Here is a 24,041-nt window from a genome sequence, read left to right on the forward strand (position 1 = left end):
TCGTTCTCTGGACCGGATGTGGAAAGTCCTGGTGAGTGAAGCCAGGCAAACGGAAAAGTCCTGGTGAGTGAAGCCAGGCAGTGGGAAAGTCCTGGTGAGTGAAGCCAGGCAGTTGGAAAGTCCTGGTGAGTGAAGCTGGGCAGATTGGAAATCCTGGTGAGTGAAGCCAGGTGAAAACCCTAGTGAGTGAAGCTAGGTGAAAGTCCTGGTAAGTGAAGCCGGGCAAGGGAAAATCCAAATGGATCAAGGGTGATCGGACATCTGGTGTTGAGAAGGTCAAGTAGGTCAAGGGAGTGACCGAATACTTGACACGAAGAGAAAAGTCCAAGTGGGTCAAAGGGATTGACCGGACACTTGGTGGGGAGTCTTAGCAGGTCAAGGGAGTGATCGGATGCTAAGCATGATGTACCAACAGGTCAAGGTTGACCGGATGTTGGTTTGGAAGGTTTGGGCAAAAACCAAGCTCTGGATCGATCTGGGGACCGATCCGGTGTCTGCTGATCGATGCGGTGACCGATCGGTAATCAACAGAATGCTTCATGGATTATCGATCGGTGCGAAGACCGATCGAAGCAAACGAGAGAAGAAGGAGAAGGTTGATCGGTCCAAGGGACCGATCAGACTCTTCCTGGACCGATCTCGCGATGCTCGTCTCTGATCGGTCCCAAGACCGATCGAGTTGACGCGATCGGTCTAGCCTGATCGGTCCAGCACTAGCCGTTATGACTCAACGACTAGGTTATTTCGGGCTCCTGTGTTCTGGTTTTTTTGCTTGCAGGTTCGCAGGTTGGCTCAGGAGATCAGAGGTTATAAGAAGAGATCGAGGGCTGCTACTGCTTCTTCTTCTTCCTCCTTGAGCTGCTATTCTTCTTAAAGCTGTGCTTGAGCTTTACTGAGCTCCGAAGCTTCGGGGGAGCTTCTTTGACTGAGTTGCTTGTTAGCATTCGTCCGTGAAGTTGGTGCTTCATCCGGGACTTCAGTCGACGAGAAGGCAAGCGAGTATTTGTACATTCATTGTGTATTTTGTTCTTGCTCTTCTTTGTATCTCCTGTATTGCTTTTGCAAAACATTGTGGCGAGGTTTCTCCACCCATAAGGAGTGTTACATTAGCCGGTTTTCCGGGGACTCATCCACCGACGGATTGATAGGCTTCGTCCACCTTACGGACACGCCGAGGAGTAGGAGTTTCATCTCCGAACCTCGTTACATCGACGAGTTTGAGGTTTGCTATTCTCCGCTTTCGTTTCTATTTAGTTATTTCAGCTGCGCTAACCCTAATCGTAGGAAGAAACAGAAGATTTGGGGTCGGTTATTCACACCCCCCCTCTCTAGCCGCGATCATCGGTCCTAACAGTGTTGTCTTGGTAGATCGTCGCCCACACGATGTCCAAGAAGAGGAGAGGAATACGACAGAAGATTAAGAGGTCTTTAGCTACAAAGAAAAGGTACAACTAGTTCTTTAATTCCACTGCGTAATTAGTTAGTTTTCTTTGTATTGTTTTTGGAATACCAACACAAGAGGCCAGCGATCTTGTACTTCGATCAAGGTGTACTTTGATCCGTCAAGAACTTGCTTGATTAATCAAACACATGTCTAATCGAACATGCGAGTTGCTAGGAAAAGTTCTGTACTTGTACAATTTTGTACAGAAAAATTTAAACAAAATGGAATTTCAACGCCTTCAAGTATGGCAAGCGGAGGAGGTTCATGATCATTTCGTGTTTATAAAATTAGGTAGAGGGATGGAGGAAGAGAGAGGGGTGAGTGGATGTGCATCCAGCCATAAAATGATTTTTAATTCAAAATATAACTTGGATGTTTGGAAAATGATGATTGAGGAGAAGAGGTTGACATATTGACAAGAGGGGTAAAAGGGAAATTTCATATTTTTATTTGTGCCCTTTGGTATAAACAAAACTACCATATACCTTTGATAAATAGCAGCAGGAAGACATTAACTATTTGGACAAGATGAAGGAAGGTTTATTAATAGTAGGAGAAGTGAGGGGAAGGAAGGAAGACATTAACTATTTGGACAAGATGAAGGAAGGTTTATTAATAGTAGGAGAAGTGAGGGGAAGGAAGGAAAAGAGAAGAAAAGTAAACAATTAATAGTAGAAGTGAGGGAAATGATGGAAAAGAGAAGGAAAGTAAGAATTAATCTTTTCTTTGTTTACAAGGGAGGAAAAGCTTGTTTAGGAGGAAAGGGAAGGAAGAGAAATAAAAAATTTAATATATAAAATTTTAAAAATGTCCTCGTTTCTAGAAAATTAAATCAGCATGTGCGGTATTCTTAATACCACGTCCGATTATCATCGATCGTACCGGAACCGTTACTGTGACGATGACGGACGGCATCCGGTCGAGGATAATGGAGCGGTTCAGGTGGCATCCGGAGATTCCGTTGGAACTGACGGCGTCGATTCAATTCCGGACCCGAACTCGCTAAAAACAGCTGCAACGCATAATATAGCACAGGCCACAGCTTTCAGCCCCTTCGTCATCCCCGTCCGTTCTCCTCGCCTCTTCTTCTTCGCTTGGCGACGTCGAGAGGAAGAGGAGAGCTCGGAAGGTGATTTTTAAGGGTTACCACACCCGTCTCATTGTTTTGGTACGTCGATTCTTTGTTGTGCCTTTTGTTTTTTTTTTTGTTTTTTTTCCCTTGGGGACGAATCTCATCGCTTGATCTAACATTGGATTTGTCCTTTTCGTGTTTTTTTTTGCTTTTGTTTTTTTCGCGATTTGATCTCGTTTTGATCACTTGTGGTTCTTTATCTGGCCTGAATGACAGCCGTCCGACCACATTTTTTTTTTTTTTTTTTTTTTTTTTTGAATTGTTGAGATGTTGTTTGCTCTTAATTAAGGAGAAGCAGATCTGTTTCTTTGCTTTGATAATGTGGTTAGGATTTATGGAGATCTTTTCATTTATGGTCCTTTTCTCCGCTCCTCTCCCTTTGTTGCCATTCTTCTCAGTTTTATGATTGTCTCAAACTTTTGCTGTTTAAATGAGAAACTTAGTTTTGGTCAGTAGAAATTTGCTTACAGGATTGTTAGATGCATTATATACACCGAGTTAGATTTGTGGTTCTCTGACTGTTTCGGCATTAGACCTTTGAAAATCTAGAAAGTTTGATTTGCTAAGATGTTCAGGTTTTAATTTCAGTATAATTAGTAATTATTTCATTAGGTTCCATTAGCATATGCGATGAAAGAAATTGTTGCTAGATTTGAAGTAGGCTTGCACCTCTACTTGTTCCTTTGCTAGATATTTGCACATCTTTTCGGTAAAATCCATTGATTGAACGCCTTGATTCTTCTTATGGTATAACTTATCGCTTATATTTGCAGTGTATTTAAGTAATATAAAGCACCAAAATGGTTGCACAGGAGTTCACTGTTGATTTGAATAAGCCACTCGTTTTTCAGGTGCAATTCTCTGAAGTTTCTTCTCTTGTTTTCTTTTGTGGTAGCTAGGATAGTTAACATCAGCTACTAGCAAATGATGAATTATGTCTTATTGTCTCATCTACCTCAAATGTGTGTTGGAGAAATTTTATCTTTCTCTTCACAAATGAGTATAGCATCAACATTAAATGCTTTCTTCTTTAACTCATCATAGAAATATATTCTATGCCTTTATTTATTATTTGGTACTTCATGTTTTGCATTATTAGTCAAGTAACTTGGTACTAATTAAGCTGTTGCAAATATTTTAGGTTGGTCATCTGGAAGAAGCTTATCAAGAATGGGTTCATCAACCTATAGTTAGCAAGGAAGGCCCGCGCTTTTTTCAAAATGAAATCTTGGAGGTAATACACAATTCTTATTTACCAGCCCACTAAATTTTTTTTGGTCTACTTTAATCACCTGCTTTTCATTTACCAGTTCTTAACACGGACAGTCTGGTGGGCAGTTCCTGTGATATGGCTGCCGGTTGTTTGTTGGTGTTTAGCAATGTCTGTAGAAAGGGGCATTACACTCTCTCTGTTAGCTTTGATGGTTGTCACCGGAGTACTTCTATGGACCTTGGTCGAGTACTCATTGCATCGCTTCGTTTTCCACATTGAAACTAAAAGCTATTGGTAGGTGTAACAAAAAGAATGACTGCTTCCAGAGAAGTTAGATTGATATATAACTCAATTGTGATTAATGAAACTACCATAACTGTGCTACAGGGGAAACACTGCACATTATCTTCTTCATGGTTGCCATCACAAACATCCCATGGATGGACTGCGACTAGTTTTCCCCCCTGCTGCTACAGCTATTTTATGTCTACCAGTAAGTTAGTCATTCTTGAATGCAAAAGTATGAATTTATGATTTGAATTTTTTTTATATTCCTTGGAAATTTAAATTACTAGCCAGACTTCTTCGTGGCATTGGAGGCTAACTGTTTTTTTCAATATGTTTTTTCTAGTTCTGGAATCTTGTTAAATTAATCAGCTCTCCGACATTATCTCCTGCCTTGTTCGGAGGTGGGTTGTTGGGTTATGTTATTTATGACTGTACTCACTACTATCTGCATCATGGACGACCTACGAGAGAGCCAAGCAAAAAGTTGAAGGTTTGCATAATCACAATTATATCCAAGGAATGCTTGACTTTTTTGGCAATTCAATCACGTATTTGGTCGGTAAATGGTTCCTTTTTCGATTGCAGCGGTATCATCTGAATCATCACTTCAGGATTCAAAACAAGGGCTTTGGAATAACTTCTTCACTATGGGATATTATCTTTGGTACATTGCCTTCACAAAAATCACCTTCTAAGACCACTTAGGTAATATACAGTGTCCAAAAAAAATTTGTCAAGCTTAGATTCTAAAATTGTGACTGTGTTTCCTTACTGATTTAGCTTCTTGCTTTATAGCTCTTGCAGATTCCGTTAGTAATTTTTTGCTGCTGGTTCTATTTTTGGTTCCCAAGATCAACTTGGCATGGAGCTCTACGGAAACTAGTTTTCTGTTCTCGTGGCATTCATTTGCATCCTGTGTACTTCAAATTCTGTCGCATCAGTAGTTGTATTGATCTTGAATAGTCAAGTCTTATTCTAATTCTTCTCATGCAAAATAATTCATCATTTGTACAGGGCATTTACCTAGTTTGCAACATCTGATCATTTATGTATGAGGCAGAACTTTTGCGATCATCCCGTAATGCCCTAACAATGTTCTTTCACTATATTCAAGTTGGTGCTGTTAGAAGTCATTTTTCTCAGAATCCCCGTTTTACTCCTTTTGGTTTTAAACTGGAGAAATAATAAGATGTTAGCTAGACATTTGTCACGCTCCCTGCCATGTGCTTTACAGTTGTTTTGGTTACATCATTACCCTAATTTTAATTGCCACAAGTCTTTAGCGTAGGGCTGTAAACGAATCAAGTCGAGTTTTAAGGTATTCAAGTTTGTTTGATAAGGTAACTGAACCAAGTCGAGTTTAAAATGAATCAAACTTTTGAAATGATTGTTTTAGTTTGGTTTATTTTTTATAAGCTTGAGTTTATTTGAAGTTTGGCTTGAGCTTGGTTCGTTTAAATGTTATCGAGCTCTCAATTCAAGCTTGGCTTGAGCTTGGTTCATTTAGATATTATCGAGCTCTTAATTCAAGTTTATTTGATTGTTTAAAATTTTTAGTTTTTTAATTGGTTATTGAGTTTGGTAATTTAAATTTATTTATTTAGCATATTGAAAAGAGTTTTATTAATGAATATGATTCATAAACATTATTCACGAATATTGTTTACAACGTTAACAAATTGAACAGATATGTGTTTAGGCACATATATGTTTAAGCTTATTTGTTTAGTTTAACGAGCCAAGGGATGCGGTTGTTAAAGCACAAATAATAAAACGAGTCATCCCTCAGTAAAAAAAAGAAGAGGTGTGCCCTTTAGGAACCAGGGCTACCCTTTAACTTTCTATTTAACGGTAACAGGTAGTATCAAGAGAAGCAATTTCAGACCTCTTTACTCTCTTTACATTTTTCCATTTTTTTCTCCACCTTTTCTTCTAGGTTTAACTTGAGTGTCGGAGGAATTTTATAAAGGTTTGACTTGACCACTCTTATAATCTTTTCCTTAAGTTTTTTCAGACCTTTGAACAAAGGACCTCCTCAATCGTAGAGTTAGAAGGGCTAACCTATCCGAGCTGATCTATCCAGGTTGATTCTGGGTTAATCGAAAATAAAAGCCTCCAGACTACCAATCTACCTGATTAAATTTTCTTCTTCCTCCCTCTCTTACATTCTTCCTTTATCAACTCATCAGAACCCCTCGCTAAAGCTCGGGGAGGATAATACGTGACTCCGTCCTTATACCTCCCTGCTATTCGGCATTCTGCAAAGCAATATGAAGAAAGCTCGACTTGAAGGTAGTCAGTCTATTGAAATATGACCTAAAGAAAGCCTGGCTTAAAGAAAGCCAACCTATTGATAAGAAGCAACCAAACTTATATCCACCGATCAAAATTAATTCGTCATAATTACTTTACCACGTCATCTCATTCTTGATCTCGGACCAGACCGAATCAGAAACCATCCAGAATCTCAATCAGTATTAATTTTAAAATTAATATTTTGATAAACTAATCATTTACAAATTTAGTAAATCGTTCTATAAACATAGTTTACATGTACAGAAAAGAGAAGGGCCTGAATATCGTAACTCGACAACTTACTAATTATGGTCATTAAATTAACGACCGTTATATTAAAATACCCACTGATTGTAAATCCGGTCATTAAATTAGCGATCGATTGTAAAATCCGTTGTTAAATTAGCGATTAATTTTAAAATCAGTCGCTAATTAAAAAAAGAATAGCTTGGTATATGAAACTCCCGTCATATGGGTCTCAATGATGGATCCATTATACGTAATTTTATTTTACTTTTTGTAAAAGATTATTTTCAAAATTCAAACTCGTGTAACAACTTTATCGTTACGTCAAAGCTCCCCTTCTAAAACAATCAATCACTAATTAACAATCAAAATTTATTCAGTTACAGTCATATTTTTTTTTGATGGGTTCTTCCTTTCTTGAAACCAGACTTAGCCAATCGGTTCGGTTCAACCGACTGTGAGAGTCAACACAATCAGTTCAACCGGTTGTTAGAGCCCACTATAACGTTTGATCATGCAAAAATGTGGAGAGTTGTTTGTAGATTGCCATCTGTTTCGATATTTTTGTCCAATCATTTAAACATGATCAAGCATTTGCCATTTTCAATCTCTTTGTGGTTCTTATTTATAACCTTGTTATGGTAGCGTGGCATGCCAACAGAAGATGAACCATATGATTCAGTTCTTGCACTTGATGTTTCTTCAGCTATTTATAGGCGCATGTTGAAGACATTAAATTACAACAAAATGTTTTCTTAGAAAGAGAAGTTTAAATTTTCAATACAAACCACAACTTTTCTTTCATATGGTTGAAAGTTCATTTCAATGGGAACCCTCCACATTTTCCTCTTCAGATTCTTTAGTAACTTGGTTCCATGAGTTAGCATACTCACCTCTTTTTTCGAAATACCCAAAACAAATACATTATAAAAATGTACGACAAAGTTTACATGTACTCCGTGGTATGGACACTGTGGCAGCAGCTAATTACATCAGGTAATGAAGTAACCGAAAAGGTCGATGCAATGTTTGTGTTGTCAATAATGTAACACATGGCGATCACGAGTATATTGTCAGAAAAATTGCTTGAACCAACGCACTAGCGCTCATCGTCGTCGTCGCCTTCTGGAGGCAATGTAGAGCTGTTTGAGCAACTGCTGATATTGTGAAGCTCCATCAATTTGTCCTGAAGGTTGCAGGGATCTGCCATTATTTCCTCAAATGTTATTGTTCTAGTCATGCATTGCATAATATATATCATCTTTTATTTCTTTTTCCAAAGAGCCGAAATACCAAGCCATAGAATTGGCCAGCATGTAAAGTTGCATGTCAAGATTTACAAAGTCTGAAGATCATTAAAAGAACAAGATCTAGAGACAGTATATGGTGTTGATGGTTAATTTTTAACTAAAAAAAGCATTGGAACTGGGAATGAATCAAGGCTATCGACAAAACCAAACGAGTGGAATCCGATAGACTAACATACCTAAGCATCTTGGGTTGCTCCAGACAGCAATAGATGTGGGACTGCATATGGGCTCACACAGAGCTTTATTATCTTCATGATCGACATTCATGGCAAGCATCCATGAACCAATAGTGACGTCCTCATTATCGAAAAACCTCAAACTGAAAGATTGAGTTTAGTCAAGTACAATCAGGAGCAGCAAAACAAATCATATTGCTAAACTTTCAAAATAAATAAATAAATAAATAAAGTGCGAAGAAATTGAGTCAGCGTGATGAAAATTTTACACAAAAGTGATGCGATTTAGATGAAGCAAATTCAAAATCCAAAGAAGTCTTGTCCCGCAGCAACAGCAGGTTACAATTTTTTTGACTTTTCTAGTAACAGTGTGCATTTTATTACGGAATTACAACATGAAATGGCCATATTTGTCTATGGATGTTCTAAAATTGAGCAGAAAACGCAAAATCATCCTAAGAGTAATTTAAACTTTTAAAATAACAGCTTTAGTATGACTTCAGAACAAAAATATAATTTAATGATATTTTCTGCATGAAGAAAGAACATGGAAAGAAATTCATTTTAGTATATTAATTCATAATTAACCATCAATACTACTGAAGGATACAGCGAAACAACTAACCTATCATTCCTGGCATTTACCAAAAAAGCTACAGAATCAGCAGAGAGAGCATATATTGGGCCATGAGCATGGAGAAAGTATTCGTCGCCGATCAACTTGCCTGAACTTTCATACCTGCGGTTTGACAACTATTATTCTGGAGAAGAGGCATTCACTCTATCATAAATACCAAAACATGAAGCTCAAAGAAATTATTCTGCAGTAGCATCTACCATTTCATATCTGGGTCTGTGACTACAGGGCCTTTTTTCATGCAACCAATATAACTAAGACGATGTGCTCGATCCTTGGCAAGAAGTGTAGCAAGTCGGTCTGATTAAAACTAAAGGAAATTGTCAGATAATAAGAATGACCTCAAAAATACTTGAAACAAAATAGCTTACCTGGCCGCAAATATATATCATCATCAGCTTTCACATAAAACTCTGCATCAAAAAGGTTGAAAGCTGCTTTGAAAAATTCTAACCTAGAAAATAGGAATCACGTTAAATCTCATGGATCTGCTGAAACCAAGAACAAAATAATATACCAAAACAAGTGGCTTCTCACGTCTTATGGGACAAATTCAAGTTATCTTCATCAGCATCTATAAGAAGGAAGTCATGGTGCATGTCTATTTCCTTTCGCAGAGTTGTCATATTCTTCGAATCCTTTGTCCACCCAATCACAAATCTAAGAGCCAATCCAGTATCATGATCCAAGCTGCAACAAGAGTTTTTCCCATACATGATGACAGCTCTAATATATGATGGAAAGGGAATCTTAGACATGTATTAGTTTGATATATCTAAACTACTTAACTTTATTCTAGAAGATTTCTCTATAAAACCCAAAATGACCCATGCATCTCCTATACGAAAACAAGGTACTGATGTTACATAGAACTCTGCAAGGCATTGCTGCTTTTAAGTTTCAACTATTTCTCATGACATGATAGTAGTTAAAGCAGTTCCACAATTAGTGGGAAGCAACGGATCACATACCATCAAGCTGGTGTATTCCATACACTTCAATTGCTACTTATTGTAGTATACTAGTATTAATGTACTCAGTGAGTATAGGTACAATACGGTTACACAATCTCAATACTCATCTAAAGAACTATAAACTATGGCTCTATTTGAGAAAATTGTGAAATAGAAAAAGTTCATTGCAGAAGATAATCATAAAAGATAGTGACAAATTTTGTAAAATTTATGTGATGCAACAAAGAATGGAAGAAGATAATAAACATAAATTCGAAACTGATTTTACTAATTTTCCGGTTTTGAGTGTCAGTTTCTTTTAATTTGATAGTAGAGTGTTTAGCCTTGATGTACCAGTAGGCAGCAACTCAAGGTTGAGCTCATGAAACACTCTTGAGTTCTCTTTCCCTCTTCGACTTATAATTCTGGTGTTTCATCTGCCCTAAAACTATAATTGCGAACATCCTTATAGGCCTGAAAGAAGATCCTCTTTCATTGATCCACATTTAAAACTGTTATCCTTGCATCTCCAGATTCAAGAACTCATACAACTAAAGACCTATAAAAAAGCAATATTCTGATAATTTCGTAGCTCAGGATTCAAAATAACTAAAACTTCAAATATCCCTCAACCCCCACCTCGATCCACATTTAGACCTGATAGTTCATCAACTCAAGAACGAAGATGGCAAACTGAGTCGATTGTAAACAGATATGAATCGAATTCCACATTGATGTTAAAAATTAGTGATCTATCAGATTTACACTAAAGATCAGACGCCATATATCGAAGATTCAAGCGGGTAAGCGGAGATTTAGTAGAGAAGAGATCTTACCGCCACAAGGCATCGGAATCAGAGGGGAACCAGGTAGAACGTAGCGCAGCTCGACGATCTGCCGCCCCAAACCCAGTATAGACGCCGACCACTGCGAGCACCTTCGGCCTCTGCGCCACGACCTCCTCCTCCCGGCCGGCGGCGGCGAGGGACTTGGATCTGAAAGTACGGAGGGTGTCCTCGGCACGGCCACATCGGAATACAGTGACGATCCGCGGAGGCCGACGGAGTGCAGCGGCCGCGAATGCGATCCCGGAAACACCGATTGCAACGCAGGCGGCGGCGATGATGAGGACGAGGGCAACGATGCGACGTGAGGGGCCGGTAGAGCTAGTGGGAAGGAAGAGGGGGGCTTTGTACGGCGGCTTCCTCTTCTTCTTTAGGAGGTCGTCGTCGTCATCGACGAAGTCGTAAGCGCTGGAGTGGTTGTGCTGTGGCATTTCCGTAATTAACGCGAGCAATTATCAGCTGGTCGACACTGCGCTGGAGTGCAGTCCGGTGGTGGGACGGTTTTATTTACAAGTATTAATGGGCCGTTCCGGGCCGGAAACAAACCCGTTCAACCTTGTGAATTGGCCAGATCGGTCCAAGGCTTTGGCTGACACCGGTCTGATTAAACCGGTATAGTTGAGTCTGGTTCGTATTAAAATCATTCTCGATTGGTGAAAAATCCCAAAGTCAACCAACAATTAAACAACAACAGAGTCAATAGTCAAAGTCAACTCAAAACCATAGACAAAACGAGTGTCGTTCGATCTCCTATTGCATGTTTTGCTTCATCCGATCCAAGAAACACTGTAAATTTTCTATGGCTTTGGAACTGCCTTCGCCATCCCCCATGACTCTCCTCCTCAGCCGCTCCACGCTCGCCTGCATCTCCTCGCCCTCGTCGCTCGCCATCGCCCTTCTGATGCCGTCCTCAATGGCGGACCTCCCGGCGCCGTCAAGCATGGCGCCGATGCCCCACACCTTGACGATGAACGCGGCGTTCACGAACTGGTCCCCGGCGACCGGGTGGCACAGCAGCCTCTTCTCGTACTGGATCGCCTCCAAGGTCGAGTTCCACCCGCAGTGCGTGAGGTAGCACCCCACGGCGGGGCTCCTCAGCACCTCCTCCTGCGGCGCCCAGCTCACGATCATCCCGGCCCGGCTCCCCGGGAACCCGGGCGGAAGGCCGGCCCTCCAGGAATCGTCCTCCTTCAGCACCCACAGGAACGGCCGCCCGGAAGCCTCGAGCCCGAACGCAATCTCGGCGATCTTTTCCGGCGAGAACGGCGCCACCCAGCTGCCGAACGACACGTAGACGACGGAACCGGGAGGGTGCTGCTGCAACCAGCGCAGGCAGCTGCGGTCTGCTTCCCACATGCTGATGTTGGCGGTGCGGTGGGCGAACAACAAGGGGCCAATCGGAAGAGGCTGCGGGTGGTGGTGGTGGGAACTCTGCTCAAGTTGACCTGATTCGTGGGGGAAGGAGTTGACCAGTAGATACTGCACGGATTTGGCACGTTCCAGGACTCGCAGCCAGAAGATGAACCGCGACCGTTGGGTGGCAGGGTTGCCCACCAGCCATGGCAACTCCTTGGTGCTCAGCTTGGCTTGCCCCGCCAGGGTCAGTGACTCCTCCGCCGCCGCCAGCTGTTCTTGATGGTTTACAGGACTTCCTACATAATTTTTATAAAATTAGTGATCAAATTTAACAAGAAACAAAAAAAAAAAAATCTCATTTTGTCTCTCTGCCCCTACAATTTATAATATTACATTTAATCTTCATAGTTTGCAAAATAAAATAAAAATAGAGAAGATTCTATTGCTAATAAATTTTTTGGTCGTTTTAAAATATATTAAATCCAAAGAGTATTTCAAAATTATCAGTTACAGTTGGTCATCTTTATATCTGTTTTATAAATTATGACGGTCAAAATATAATATTTGTTAAATCGTAGGGGTGCAAGATAAACATGTTCTGTTATGATTAAGATATGTTGGTCCCAAATTGGTACCGTATTCAGATATGAGGCCCCTGTTAATCAACTCAGGGATGGCGGAGATGATACGGAAAGTCGCGAGCATCGCTGGCCAGAATCCAGCCACGTGGACTCCGCAGCGCCTCGCGACCGGTATCGCCCACGAGGCCAACAGGTCGACCACCACGCACGTCACGGCCTCTTCCTCTTCATCCAGCAGCAGCCGCTCCAGGTGCGGCGGCATGTGGCTTTCCATCGCCCGCTCGATGGCCGAGAAATCCGGCGTGGCATCGCCTTCGGCGTCGAGGCCGCTGGGGATCGACACTAACCGACATCCGCCGCTGCCGCCGCCGCCGCCTGCGGCGACTAGGCGGCGGTGGATGAAGTCCGGCGTGGCCACCGTCACGTCGAGGCCGCGTGCATGGAGGAGGCGCGCTAGGTGGAGCATGGGGGAGACGTGCCCTTGAGCCGGAAACGGCACCAGGACGATCCGTGATCTTGAGCGGCGGCGCTGCCCCATTTCTGAAGTGTTCCTTTTCTCCGATTCCGATCGATCCAAAACGCGCCGCACTAATTTATAATCTGAACTGAGATCGCAGGCTGCTGCGCTTTTTACACGTGTATGCATTCCAAGAATGAAATGACACAACTGCCACTCTTATCGACCATATTGGTAAAAGCTTCCGATTAAATTTATTGATGATAGAATCCATAAATATGAATATTATTAATGATAACCTAGGATATATATAAATATTATTATAAATAAAATTAAAGAAATATATAAATTAAAATTATTAATTTTTTTAATAATTATTATTTTTTTAATAATTAGTAAATAAATAATTATTTTTAAATAATAATTATTTCTATAATTAGGAAATAAATAAATATTTACTTATAAAAAGTATTTCCTAATACATCCTTTCAAGATGGTGTCCCAAAAATGACATCAGTTTTGTTACAAATACAAACAGCCGAGGTCCAGAAAGCGACTTGGTAAGTGCATTAGCCAACTGATGCTCAGCAGAAATATGAGTAACTTACAGTTCGGAGACCTAAATTATCAATGAAAAACGTAGTAATAGGAAGAAATAGATCTGTCAAAAGTGACTTAATCCATTGGATCTCAGATGCCGCACATGTAATAGCACGATATTTAGCCTCTGTCGAAGAGCACGCAACCGTTCGTTGTTTGGAAGATAAATTAGGAGTATTTGTGAAAGATAGTCGACGAGTAATATCGTCAGTGGCAACCATTATAGAAGGCGGTCGATAGGTATTCTTTTAGAGCAAATCTACCAGTGCGATCAACGAAACGACGATTTGTTGAACTTTGCCTTTGATGAAAGAAAACAACAACTACAAGGAGACGAGGTGTTATTGTTTGAAGGCTAGAATCTAACTTGTCATCGGAACAAGAGTAGCAGAGAGAGAAGACTGCATTTTAGTGGTTGCGCATTTTGGTGGTTGCATATGCTGGAGCAGATGTAGAAAATCTGCTATTAAACAAAACTTGAGGACAAAAAATTGCTATTTGGCCTATCAGAAGATGGCTAAAATAATAATCATGAAGGAAAGATCGCTATAATACGACTGCTGCTTAAAAAAACAAACAAACAAAGGAAAGTAGGAAGAGAATGATGAAATTTGATGTCTTTAAACTTAAGTAAAAGGATAATAATATTGCTCTTGCTATGAGAAAAAAAATAAGAAGAGAAAGAGAAAAGATGAGGAATTGAACCTCGCTATTAATGGACCTTTTGAAAGAAGAAAACAAATTATTATACGGTGGAAAAGAGGAAGTCAGAAAAGAGAATTTTTTTTAGGACAAAAAAAATATAAGAGAAAGAAGATTCTAAGAAAACTAAAGAGATAACATAAGCGGTCGGACAGAAAGCCCTAGAAAATACGACACCGATGAAGGAGGTGTCACAGGATGGACTTGAACCCGTGAAAGAGAAAGCGAAGAAAGTGGTGGTGTCGCTAAATTTGTAAGGAAAGGGGGGCTGGTGATACAAGGACGTCGATGACGGAGGGACAACAAGAACTTTTTTTTTTTGACGACGATAAGGTCGATGGTGGACTGCCTTTTAGAAGAGACGCGACAATGGCGAATCCCGTTGGCGTCAGTCAGTGGCAGAGAAAGGAGAAGAAAGCTAAGGTTTTTTTTTTTTGAACTATGAGAAAAGGAAACACAGAAGAGGAGAAAAAAATTTTAAAAAAAAAGCTGTTAAGCTTATGATACCATATTGATAATAGAATTCTCAAATATTATTAGTGATAATATATGGTATATATAAATATCATTATAAGTGAAAATAGAAAATATATAAATTAGAAAAATAATAATATTTTCTAATAATAATTATTCTTTAATAATTAAGAAATAAATAATTATTTTTTAATAATAATTATTTTTTAATAATTAAAAAATAAATATTTATTTATTTATAATAATTATTTCTTAATATAATTTAAAATTTTTCATATATAACAGAATGAGAAATCCGAACAGTTTGTTTGTGTGTGTGTATCGATATACGTTGACTCGTTATTTACGTGGCAAGATATATACAAGGCTGCATGAGTTGCTCGTGCTAAAAAACTCTCCACGACTTTTTTTTATTTAATTATATAAAAGGGACAACGGCAGTGCAAAAAAGGAAAAAAGTGCTTTGGAGAACATGGGCGGCGCCTGAGCTTTTTGATCTGTGGATTCTCTAGAATTGACACCGAGACTTTTTCATTTGTATTCCGATTCCGTGCATAAACATTTGGCTTGGAATTATTTGATTGGAGTCGGATTGAGTTGGGTAAGGAAGGACCAATGAGCAGTGCCCAAGTATTATTAGCTAGCGTTCACATCATTGAGTTAGGTGCTCTAGGTGTCATTAATGTGATTTATCATTTATCACACGCCACATCAAACTGCAGCACCATTACGTCATTCATCACGGTTGAAGAAAATCAAGTGCGCGCGCAATCGCCTTTTGCCTGTCCCACAGGCTGGAAGACGTATTTGCACGTGCATCATGCCATCACGGATTATCTGACTCTGTATAAAAGTTCACTGTGTTGATTAAAGTCCTGTGCGATTTACTTTCTTATTTTCTAGATCGCGTAAGACCATTTTAAAGGGTCAGGATGAGGATTGATATGGCAGTAAAGGGAGCTGATCAGGTATGAGTTAAATTAAGGTGGAAATAGTACTTGACTTTAAGGTCAAAATTAAGATGATCAAAAAATAGAAAATCGTCGGATCAACAAATTTAGCCGAGCGGGTGATAATGAGCCGAGCAGACATGAGAGATCTGATTGATCAGAAGGTTCATCTGAGCAGAATGCTCGTCCGGACGGGACAACTATACAGAGAGGACGTCAGATGCTCGCAATTGTAACGATTCTATAATGGCTAGTCCGACTGGATCGCATGTCTAGTCGCACGAAGAACAACCTACCGAGTCGAGCAAAATGAGCAAGTGAGATCGACAATCTCGACCAAGCGACTCCCCTGCTCGGCCAAACAGTGGGACTCCTTGCTTATCTTATTATATCCTTCTGAGAGTTGGTGCAGCTGACAGCAGGGCATGGTCAACAGGTAAATCGTACGACGGAAGCTTCTATTATCATGTTAGAGATTTGCATGCCTTGTTAAGGAATGATGTCAGAAACATTTTTCCTAATGTGTTTTTTCATAGGACAATTGGAAAAATGTGCACGTGCCTTGAGAAGCGTGCACGTCTACCACTGGAGCACTATATAAAGGGAAGTCCATTCACTGATGGTGTATGCATTATTTGTGCTTAAGCTCCTATTGTTGCTACAGTTCTTTACCATCTTTCTACTATTCCGATCTCATTTGAGCATCAAAGGGACAACGCCAAGGATCCCTTTCTTGACCCGGCATTGACATTCTTGATTTTGCAGAGCGGAGCAGAGTTTTCATAAGATCAGCTGCTGAGTCACATCCCTAGCCAGCTGTCTTTACTATTTTCGGACAAGATCAAGGATTATCATCTTTTATTATGTAGTTGAAGAAAATCTCAGCACTAGGTAATGGTGCAGTAATATGCGTTTTCTCAATTTCCTGGACATTTAGGCTGCATTCGGTGAGGGATAATCAATCTCGTAATATAATTAGGATTATATTACAAGATTGATTATTTTATTTGGTACAATTTTAAACCTGTAATATAATATAATCTAAATTACAAAAGACAATAAACTTTTGTAATATAGATTGAGTCTAACTTTGATGAATTAATGACTAAATTTTCTTTAATAGACAATTGACCTAAGAATGTTGACCTAATGAACTGTCAGTTGCAGGCGTTTCTCAATTTATCATGGTACCAGTAGAAAATTTCTGTAGGACCGAGTCAGTCATTTCAGGAGTAATCGACGTAAGTTGGATATCTAGTGTCCTTATAGTTGAAGAAAATCAAGTCCCGAGTTTGGTATAATGACAATAAGTAGGGTGTATTTTCCAAGTAATCATGGTGCAATTCCCAATACTTTGTTGAGTACTTGACCTCCTCATACAAAGGGTCATGTTGGGATAAAATGTTCCTCATAATTTATATAATTTTATTTTATCATAAGATCAGTGATACTAGACCACTTGAAATAAACGATATCATTTTTATTCTAAAAGGTACAATTCTGACATAGAGCATATCTACCATGGTTGAGTTACTGATGAAGCTAAGGCATCCTGTTAGGAGCCCTCATACTTCCTCAATTTATATATATTCTAGGATGATCGATCTAATTTCATAAAAAAAAATTTATCGACCATTAGGATATATAAATTAAAAAGATCTGATTATGAGTAGTCAAGAAGTACAGTATTTTATAATTGAACGTTCCATTTAAAGAAATTTTTTATAAATATATTATAACTAAGAATCAAATTATAAATATTTGAATTATAATTTAAGATCCTTTACACCATATAGTACCAGGCACCGTAGCTGAGGATACATGTAGCGATGTATTATAGGGAGATATATCTCATATCGAGAATTGGGCAAAATTTGGATGAGAAAAATAATTAAAATATGATCTCAACATGAACCGATTCAAATGATCCGACTCATGATTAGGTTTATAAATAAATTAAACTTTCATAAACAAACTTAATTCAATATACGTAAGATATTCACAAAATTAATTAAATGAACAAATTACTAATTAAAATTAAATAAAATTAAACATATGTTCATTTTACTGATATTCATAAATAAATATTATAAATTGTTCATGAATATTTATATTTATAAATAATATCCATAAATAAAATTTATGAACGTGTTCATAATAAAGATCTTATAAATAATTTAAAAAATTAACGAATAAATTTCTAATATCAAACTCTAAAGAAATTTAAAAATATAAAATTTTTGGCTCATTTTTTTATTAAATAAATTTAAACAATTCTCAGACCATCTCCAATTTATCATCAAAACATCAAATTTAATGTCAAATTAGCACCAAAAAACTCCAACTCATACATCAAATTCCACACCAAATATGGTATGATGAATACTACTTCACCATATTTGTATGGAAAAGAGTTTTTATTTTTTTTAAATTTTATTATATAATTAATAAAATCAATGTAATTAATTTATAATTATTATTTTCTTTATCTTTATTTATATGATATTTAAATGTAATTATTATTTATTATAAATTTAAATTAAGTGTATTTAATAGCATATTTAAATTTTTTTATGTATAATTATAAATATTTAATTTATTAAAATTATTATTTTAAAATTATTTAATATATTTTAATTATAATTATATTTACAAATTATCATTAATTTCATGCAAACAATACAATAAAATATTAAAAAAATTTAATATAATAATTATCATATAAACAAATTAATAAAAATAATAGAATATTTTAAAGAATATTTTTTTTTTTGATGTGGTATAACGTGGATGGATTGGAATTGAAATAATATTTGGCGCTGAAATTGTGAAAATTAGGTCACACTAGACGAGAGGGCGAGGCATGGCGGCCGAGAAGTCGGAAATCGTACGGAAGGCGGAGATCCTGATTGCGGAAACCATGTGCGGTCGCGACGCCTCTCACGATGCAGCCCACGCTTTTCGAGTGCGGGACGTTGCCCTTTCCCTTGCTAAAGAGGAGGCCTTGAGCCCTTCCTCTCTCGAGATCGTAAGGATCTACCCATCTTCTCCATCCTCATCTTTTCTTATTTTTGTCGTATGCCTGCGTTGTTCGTTAGCAAGTTTCGAGCTTTAGGATCGATGATAGTCTTAAGTAGTCTTTATAGTTTCAAAGTATAAATTTTGGTTTGCTTTACAGTATAAAAAATCAGTCCTTTATGTATAATTAATCAGTTTGTCCAGGAATGTGAACTTGAAATGGGTTTAGGGCACATCAAATCCAGATAACTTGTTTTCCTATGTGCATTACTCTTGCAGTCTGCTATTCTAATTACTTAATGTGATGAATGCAGACTATCAATGAATTCCATGCTCATTTTTTGAAAGTATTTCACTTTCATGTAGTTCAGTGGTTGCCTATAGACCTGCATATGCATATCTAGTTTGGCATTGCTTCACCGTGGACATGTTATTTTAATATTCAATCGGTTCACCTAGACTTGTCTAGCACTGTAGCTTTACCCAACTTAGTATTTTTAATTCAAATTAGAAAATTCAACAAAGAGAAAAAAAATCTTGATTGAAAAGAATACAGTTAGCATAAAGAAATTGCCAATTTATGATATATATAATAAAAAAGAGTATATGCTTGGTCATGTATGGTGAGATATTTAATTTCAAAATGTTTGAAAGATGACTGACTATTTCAACCAAGAAGAAGCTTCAGATTCATGAAAAATAATAATGGTGAATCATGGCCTGGTACAAATTAAAAGAGTAAGAAGAGTAATGAATTCAACGATGATTATTTTTCCAAGAAAAATAACCTATTTTTCTCATCAATTTGGAATTTTTTCCATTAAGCACCATCTGCTATGCTTATTATAGGTATTACGAACTGTACCTTGTTGACATTTTTCTTGTTCATGGTATGTGTAAACTATTTTTGAACAGCTCTATTACTATTGGTGCTATGGTAATCTTGTATTTTAACTTTTGGATAGGTTGAACTTGCGGCCCTTCTTCACGACATAGGTAACAGTTTATCATTGTTTGTGGAATGTTGGATAAGAGTTTTATAATTCAACTGAATTTTGTAATTGATTGTCTTAATGCAGGAGATTACAAGTATACAAAGTAAGTATGATTGCTTTTGCCTCACTTTCTATTACGTCTCTCTCTCTTTCTCTCTCTCTCTCTCTCTCTCTCTCACACACACACACACACACACACACACACACACACCGAGGATAGTGGTCATCTATTTCATGATTTCATTGAGATTTTTTCATTTAAGATAATTATTTATTTTTATGACTTCTGAACTTAGTTTCTGTTTTGCTGTATATGTGATGACGATTGCTTTATTGCAAAGTGCAAAACTTTACTTCTCTATCCTTGTTTACAATTTTGTTGCTTGAATTTTTAATGACATAGGGATTTTGTGGAGGACACAACCATCATTGAGAAATTTATAAAGGAAGAGGGACTTGATGAAAGCAAAAGGGAAAAAATCCTGAGTATTATTAAGAACATGGGTGATCTTTTTCTTCCCTCGCTTTGACTTTTTTGCTAGTTGATTATGAACTCAAATCATGTTATTTTTTGCACAAGACAAGAGAAATCTATGGTGATAAAAGAATATTTAACATTATACACCCCCCCCCATCTCAATTGACTCAAAGAACACGAAAGATAAACCAGGCATTGACCTCGCCTAATCCCACAAGGGATAGCCTAGAAAGAAAAAAAAACTCAAAAGAAAAAGCACCACCTTCACCTCAATTGATTGTTTTTTCCTTGAAATAAAAGAAAGGCAATAAGTTCCATAGGCGTTTTTCTACCAATAAGCTCTATTGAGATATTTAAGTACTGGAGAGTATAAACATTTGCCTATAATTTATGTGCTTCTATGACGTGATAATTGCTTTGTAATCTTTGCCTGAAATTTCTACTAGGTAGAGTGAAATGTAAGATCAGGGTTGCAAAATACAAGACTCACACGTTCATGATGTTGTCCTGTAAGCTTCAGGGAACTAGTTGAGTTGAAGTTCATTCTGAACCTGAAATTTGAACTTTTGTCAACTTATAAACAGCTCTTATAATCTCCAAACTGACTGTTTTATATAATTGCCTACTATGTGAAACAGTTGGCGTTCCTCTTGGCTTTTCTGATTATTGTTGACCAAACCAACACAACTACAACTAACAACTTTCTAATTTTAACTGCAATTGTTTGACATGGTTTTACTTCTTTATTTACAGGGTTCAAAAATGAAGTTGCCTGTGCATCTTTTTCTAATTCTTTGGAATTCTGTATTGTTCAAGATGCTGACCGTCTCGATGCAATTGGTGCAATTGGTAATTTTTTTTACTTGAGTTCAGGCATACCACGTACCTTGGTGCAATCAATATGGAGTTCTGTGTTCTAATGTTTTATTTGATGCAATAGTTGCAATGAGTAATAAGTTCAGAGCCCTATAACTTATAATAACTATAAAGATAGTCCACGAGTATATTCAAGATTGATTTAAGTTTATTAGACTTGCTTGCTGATATGCTGACTATGCTTTTGTTGTCATGCTATTTTTCCATGTTTTGTTTTGTTGATTTTGCATGCCTTGGACAGGAATTGCTCGATGCTTTGTATATGGTGGAAGTAAGAATCATGTAATGTATGACCCTGAAATACCACCTCGCGAGGATTTAACAAAAGAGAAGTATACCATGAAAGATGCAAAGACTACCATCATAAATCATTTTCACGAGAAGCTTTTCAAACTGAAGGATTTGATGAAGACAAAGGTATGAATCTTGTGCAACAAACACGAGTATTTTTCCAATAGTTTTACTCTATTAATCAACAAACCAACAGCCATGTTCCATCTGCATCCTTGGAAAGTATCTTAGTCTAAGACAGGCAAGGCAGAGACAGAAGAAAGGATATGGAAGGAAATATATATATATATATATATATATATATATATATAAAAGAGAAAGTAGATGATAATTTTAATTTTCCAATTGTTCTCTTTTCCCCATACTTGTTCATCTTCCTCGCAATACAACTTCTCCCCAGTTTCCTTCTTCCTCTCATCCTCTTTCTTCTGCACCCTTCTACAGCCTACTGAATGAGCTGCTGATTAAACTACCCACTACAAGTGATGCAACCATTCTGGCTAATAATAAGGGAGAATAGAGTTTTTGAGATTGGATTAATTCCAGATTGAACATGATTTTTCATAATTCATATACCTGCATCTTCTTTTTTCATTTGAATATGATCACTTGCACTTTTCTTCCATCCAACTTCTGGCCTTCATACAATGCCTAGATTCATCATATTATTTGACATATTTTGCAATCTCAAATGGTAAAAAAAGATCTAAAACTATTATTTCATCCTTGTTATTGCTGTTTGCCAAAACCTCATAATTGATTGATCTCTATTATAGGCTGGTAAAAGAAGAGCTGAGAGACGGCACAAGTTCATGGAGGATTACTTACTAGAGTTCCATATGGAATGGGACGGGAGAGCTTGAACTGTTGACTTATCTTATATTTTGCTCATTATCTATCAGATTAAAAATGCACCATTGCAGGTCGATTATAATTCCGGTGCTTGCAGAAATACAACTATATGTTCTTGTCCAAAGTTCATCTGATTTGAGTAATATGACCATCATGTTGGATAGTTTGCAGTGACAATGGTTTTCCAGCCTCTGTTATCTAAATCTTATTAATTCTGAGATAGATATTCTGGTCCTACATTCCGTCCAATCCAGAAAGTATGGTGTCTCTTGACATGACATCCCAACTTAGTTCAATTACCTTGTGTGGAAATTGAATCTAGGTTATTTAGGAAATGCACCGTGTCTTTTACCACGGGTAATTTAATGAGCAGTTACGAAGCATAAGTCCATTGATGATCTCTTTCAATGGAAACTGAACAAATTAACCAAAGTAAATCAGGTTTAAGGTTTTTAAAAACTCTTTTGCAGTCTATTTTTTTTTTTAAATACCAGTGATATAAAGCTTAAAAACTTAGGGTGCATTTAGTTTGTGCGTTTTTTATTTTTATTTTTTTAAAAATAAAAAATAATTTTTAGATATTTTTTTATTATTTTAAAAAATGCTATCTATTTTTATGGAAAATAGATTTTTTAAAATGCATATTTTTTAAAAATAAAAATAAAAATAAAAATAAAAAACTAACAAATCAAACCAAATGCACCTTAAATATTTTAACTTCCAATCGATAATACATTGAAGTAATTTGGAGAAAAAAATTAATAATTTTTAAAATTAATAAAATAATTATACATGATTGACATGTCATTATAAATAATAATTATTATTATTATTGAGTCATCCACCAATAAATATATTTAATATAAACTATAGTTTCACTAATTTATCTAAAAAATTGTGGATTTTTTCACTATTAATATGCCTTGTGAAGTGAAAATTTGCAACAAGATGACAATTTCCTAATTGGTAAGGCCAATTCACTACCATAGAAATTTCTAAAATCACTTATATAAATCAATTTAAATACAAAAAAAATGTAAAACTAATTCATCCTAAAAAAGATGACAATTTAAATATAAAAAAATATGCAAAACTAATTCATCTGGAAAAAATACAAAAGTTTTAGGATAAATTAAGGAGGTATTTGGGAGAACTTTTACTTATTTAAAATTAATTTTTGTATAGATTATTTTGAAGTTAACGAGAAGTTAAAGTATAAATGTTTAAAATTAGAAGTTAAAAATTAATACAAGATAAAGTTTGATGTAATAATTACTTTTAAATTTAATTTATAGTTAAATGACAACAATATCTTTAAACTATATAAATTAATCTTTTTTAATTATCTAAATATAATTTTAATACACCATCAATATATTTATATAATTATTATTATATTTTAAATATTGTATCAAAATTAATTTTTTATAAGATGAATGTTTGAAAAAATATATAAAAATAATAAAAATAAAATATAAAAAATGACAAAATTTATATAAATATACAAATATTTGCATAATTTTTTTTAAAAATGTAAATTATATAAAAGTATTATTTAAAAAATAAATACTTATAAAAAAAATAGGAATTTGATAAATGATTTAGAAAATGTCATGAATGAGGAGAAAAATTAGGTAAAAATGTTAATATTATTTAAAAAATAAATACTTATAAAAAAAATAGGAATTTGATAAATGATTTGGAAAGTGTCATGAATGAAGAGAAAAATTAGGTAAAAATGTTAATATTATTTAAAAAACAAATACTTATAAAAAAAATAGGAATTTGATAAATGATTTGGAAAGTGTTGAGGAGAAAAATTAGGTAAAAATGGGATGACAATTATGTAAAATAATAAATTTATTAAAGACA

The 24,041-nt window shown here is 36.4% G+C and overlaps 4 protein-coding genes across 7 annotated transcripts; 2 read left to right on the forward strand and 2 right to left on the reverse strand.

The window, feature by feature from the left end:
• Window positions 1-2,464: 2,464 nt before the first annotated feature.
• LOC121985651 (dihydroceramide fatty acyl 2-hydroxylase FAH1-like) lies at window positions 2,465-5,219 on the forward strand. Of its 4 annotated transcripts, none has more exons than XM_042539234.1 (8): window positions 2,465-2,612; window positions 3,350-3,427; window positions 3,718-3,810; window positions 3,887-4,083; window positions 4,177-4,282; window positions 4,421-4,567; window positions 4,663-4,782; window positions 4,873-5,219. In XM_042539234.1, the coding sequence occupies exons 2-7, from the start codon at window positions 3,377-3,379 to the stop codon at window positions 4,780-4,782; spliced, it is 714 nt and encodes a 237-aa protein (XP_042395168.1). In that variant the 5' UTR covers window positions 2,465-2,612; window positions 3,350-3,376; the 3' UTR covers window positions 4,873-5,219. The 4 variants fall into 4 exon arrangements, with proteins under 4 accessions (XP_042395168.1, XP_042395171.1, XP_042395169.1 ...); XM_042539237.1 differs by having other exon boundaries at window positions 2,471-2,612; window positions 4,882-5,219; XM_042539235.1 differs by having other exon boundaries at window positions 2,471-2,573.
• Window positions 5,220-7,549: 2,330 nt separating this feature from the next.
• Window positions 7,550-11,031, reverse strand: LOC121985653 (probable beta-1,3-galactosyltransferase 12). Its single transcript, XM_042539239.1, has 7 exons — window positions 10,531-11,031; window positions 9,279-9,431; window positions 9,113-9,195; window positions 8,942-9,041; window positions 8,730-8,843; window positions 8,105-8,247; window positions 7,550-7,821 (listed from the first exon to the last, which is right to left on the reverse strand). The coding sequence occupies exons 1-7, from the start codon at window positions 10,968-10,970 to the stop codon at window positions 7,718-7,720; spliced, it is 1,137 nt and encodes a 378-aa protein (XP_042395173.1). The 5' UTR covers window positions 10,971-11,031; the 3' UTR covers window positions 7,550-7,717.
• Window positions 11,032-11,170: 139 nt separating this feature from the next.
• On the reverse strand, window positions 11,171-13,053 carry LOC121985652 (UDP-glycosyltransferase 82A1-like). Its single transcript, XM_042539238.1, has 2 exons — window positions 12,531-13,053; window positions 11,171-12,191 (listed from the first exon to the last, which is right to left on the reverse strand). Exons 1-2 carry the CDS (start codon window positions 13,012-13,014, stop codon window positions 11,290-11,292), a joined length of 1,386 nt encoding a protein of 461 aa, XP_042395172.1. The 5' UTR covers window positions 13,015-13,053; the 3' UTR covers window positions 11,171-11,289.
• A 5,409-nt stretch (window positions 13,054-18,462) lies between these two features.
• On the forward strand, window positions 18,463-22,366 carry LOC121985654 (uncharacterized protein YpgQ-like). Its single transcript, XM_042539240.1, has 7 exons — window positions 18,463-18,687; window positions 19,643-19,673; window positions 19,757-19,775; window positions 20,076-20,176; window positions 20,904-20,999; window positions 21,268-21,443; window positions 22,094-22,366. The coding sequence occupies exons 1-7, from the start codon at window positions 18,523-18,525 to the stop codon at window positions 22,178-22,180; spliced, it is 675 nt and encodes a 224-aa protein (XP_042395174.1). The 5' UTR covers window positions 18,463-18,522; the 3' UTR covers window positions 22,181-22,366.
• The last annotated feature ends 1,675 nt before the right edge of the window (window positions 22,367-24,041 follow it).

This window comes from Zingiber officinale, chromosome 5B (genome assembly GCF_018446385.1).
Source record: "Zingiber officinale cultivar Zhangliang chromosome 5B, Zo_v1.1, whole genome shotgun sequence".
Taxonomy (NCBI): Eukaryota; Viridiplantae; Streptophyta; class Magnoliopsida; order Zingiberales; family Zingiberaceae; genus Zingiber; species Zingiber officinale.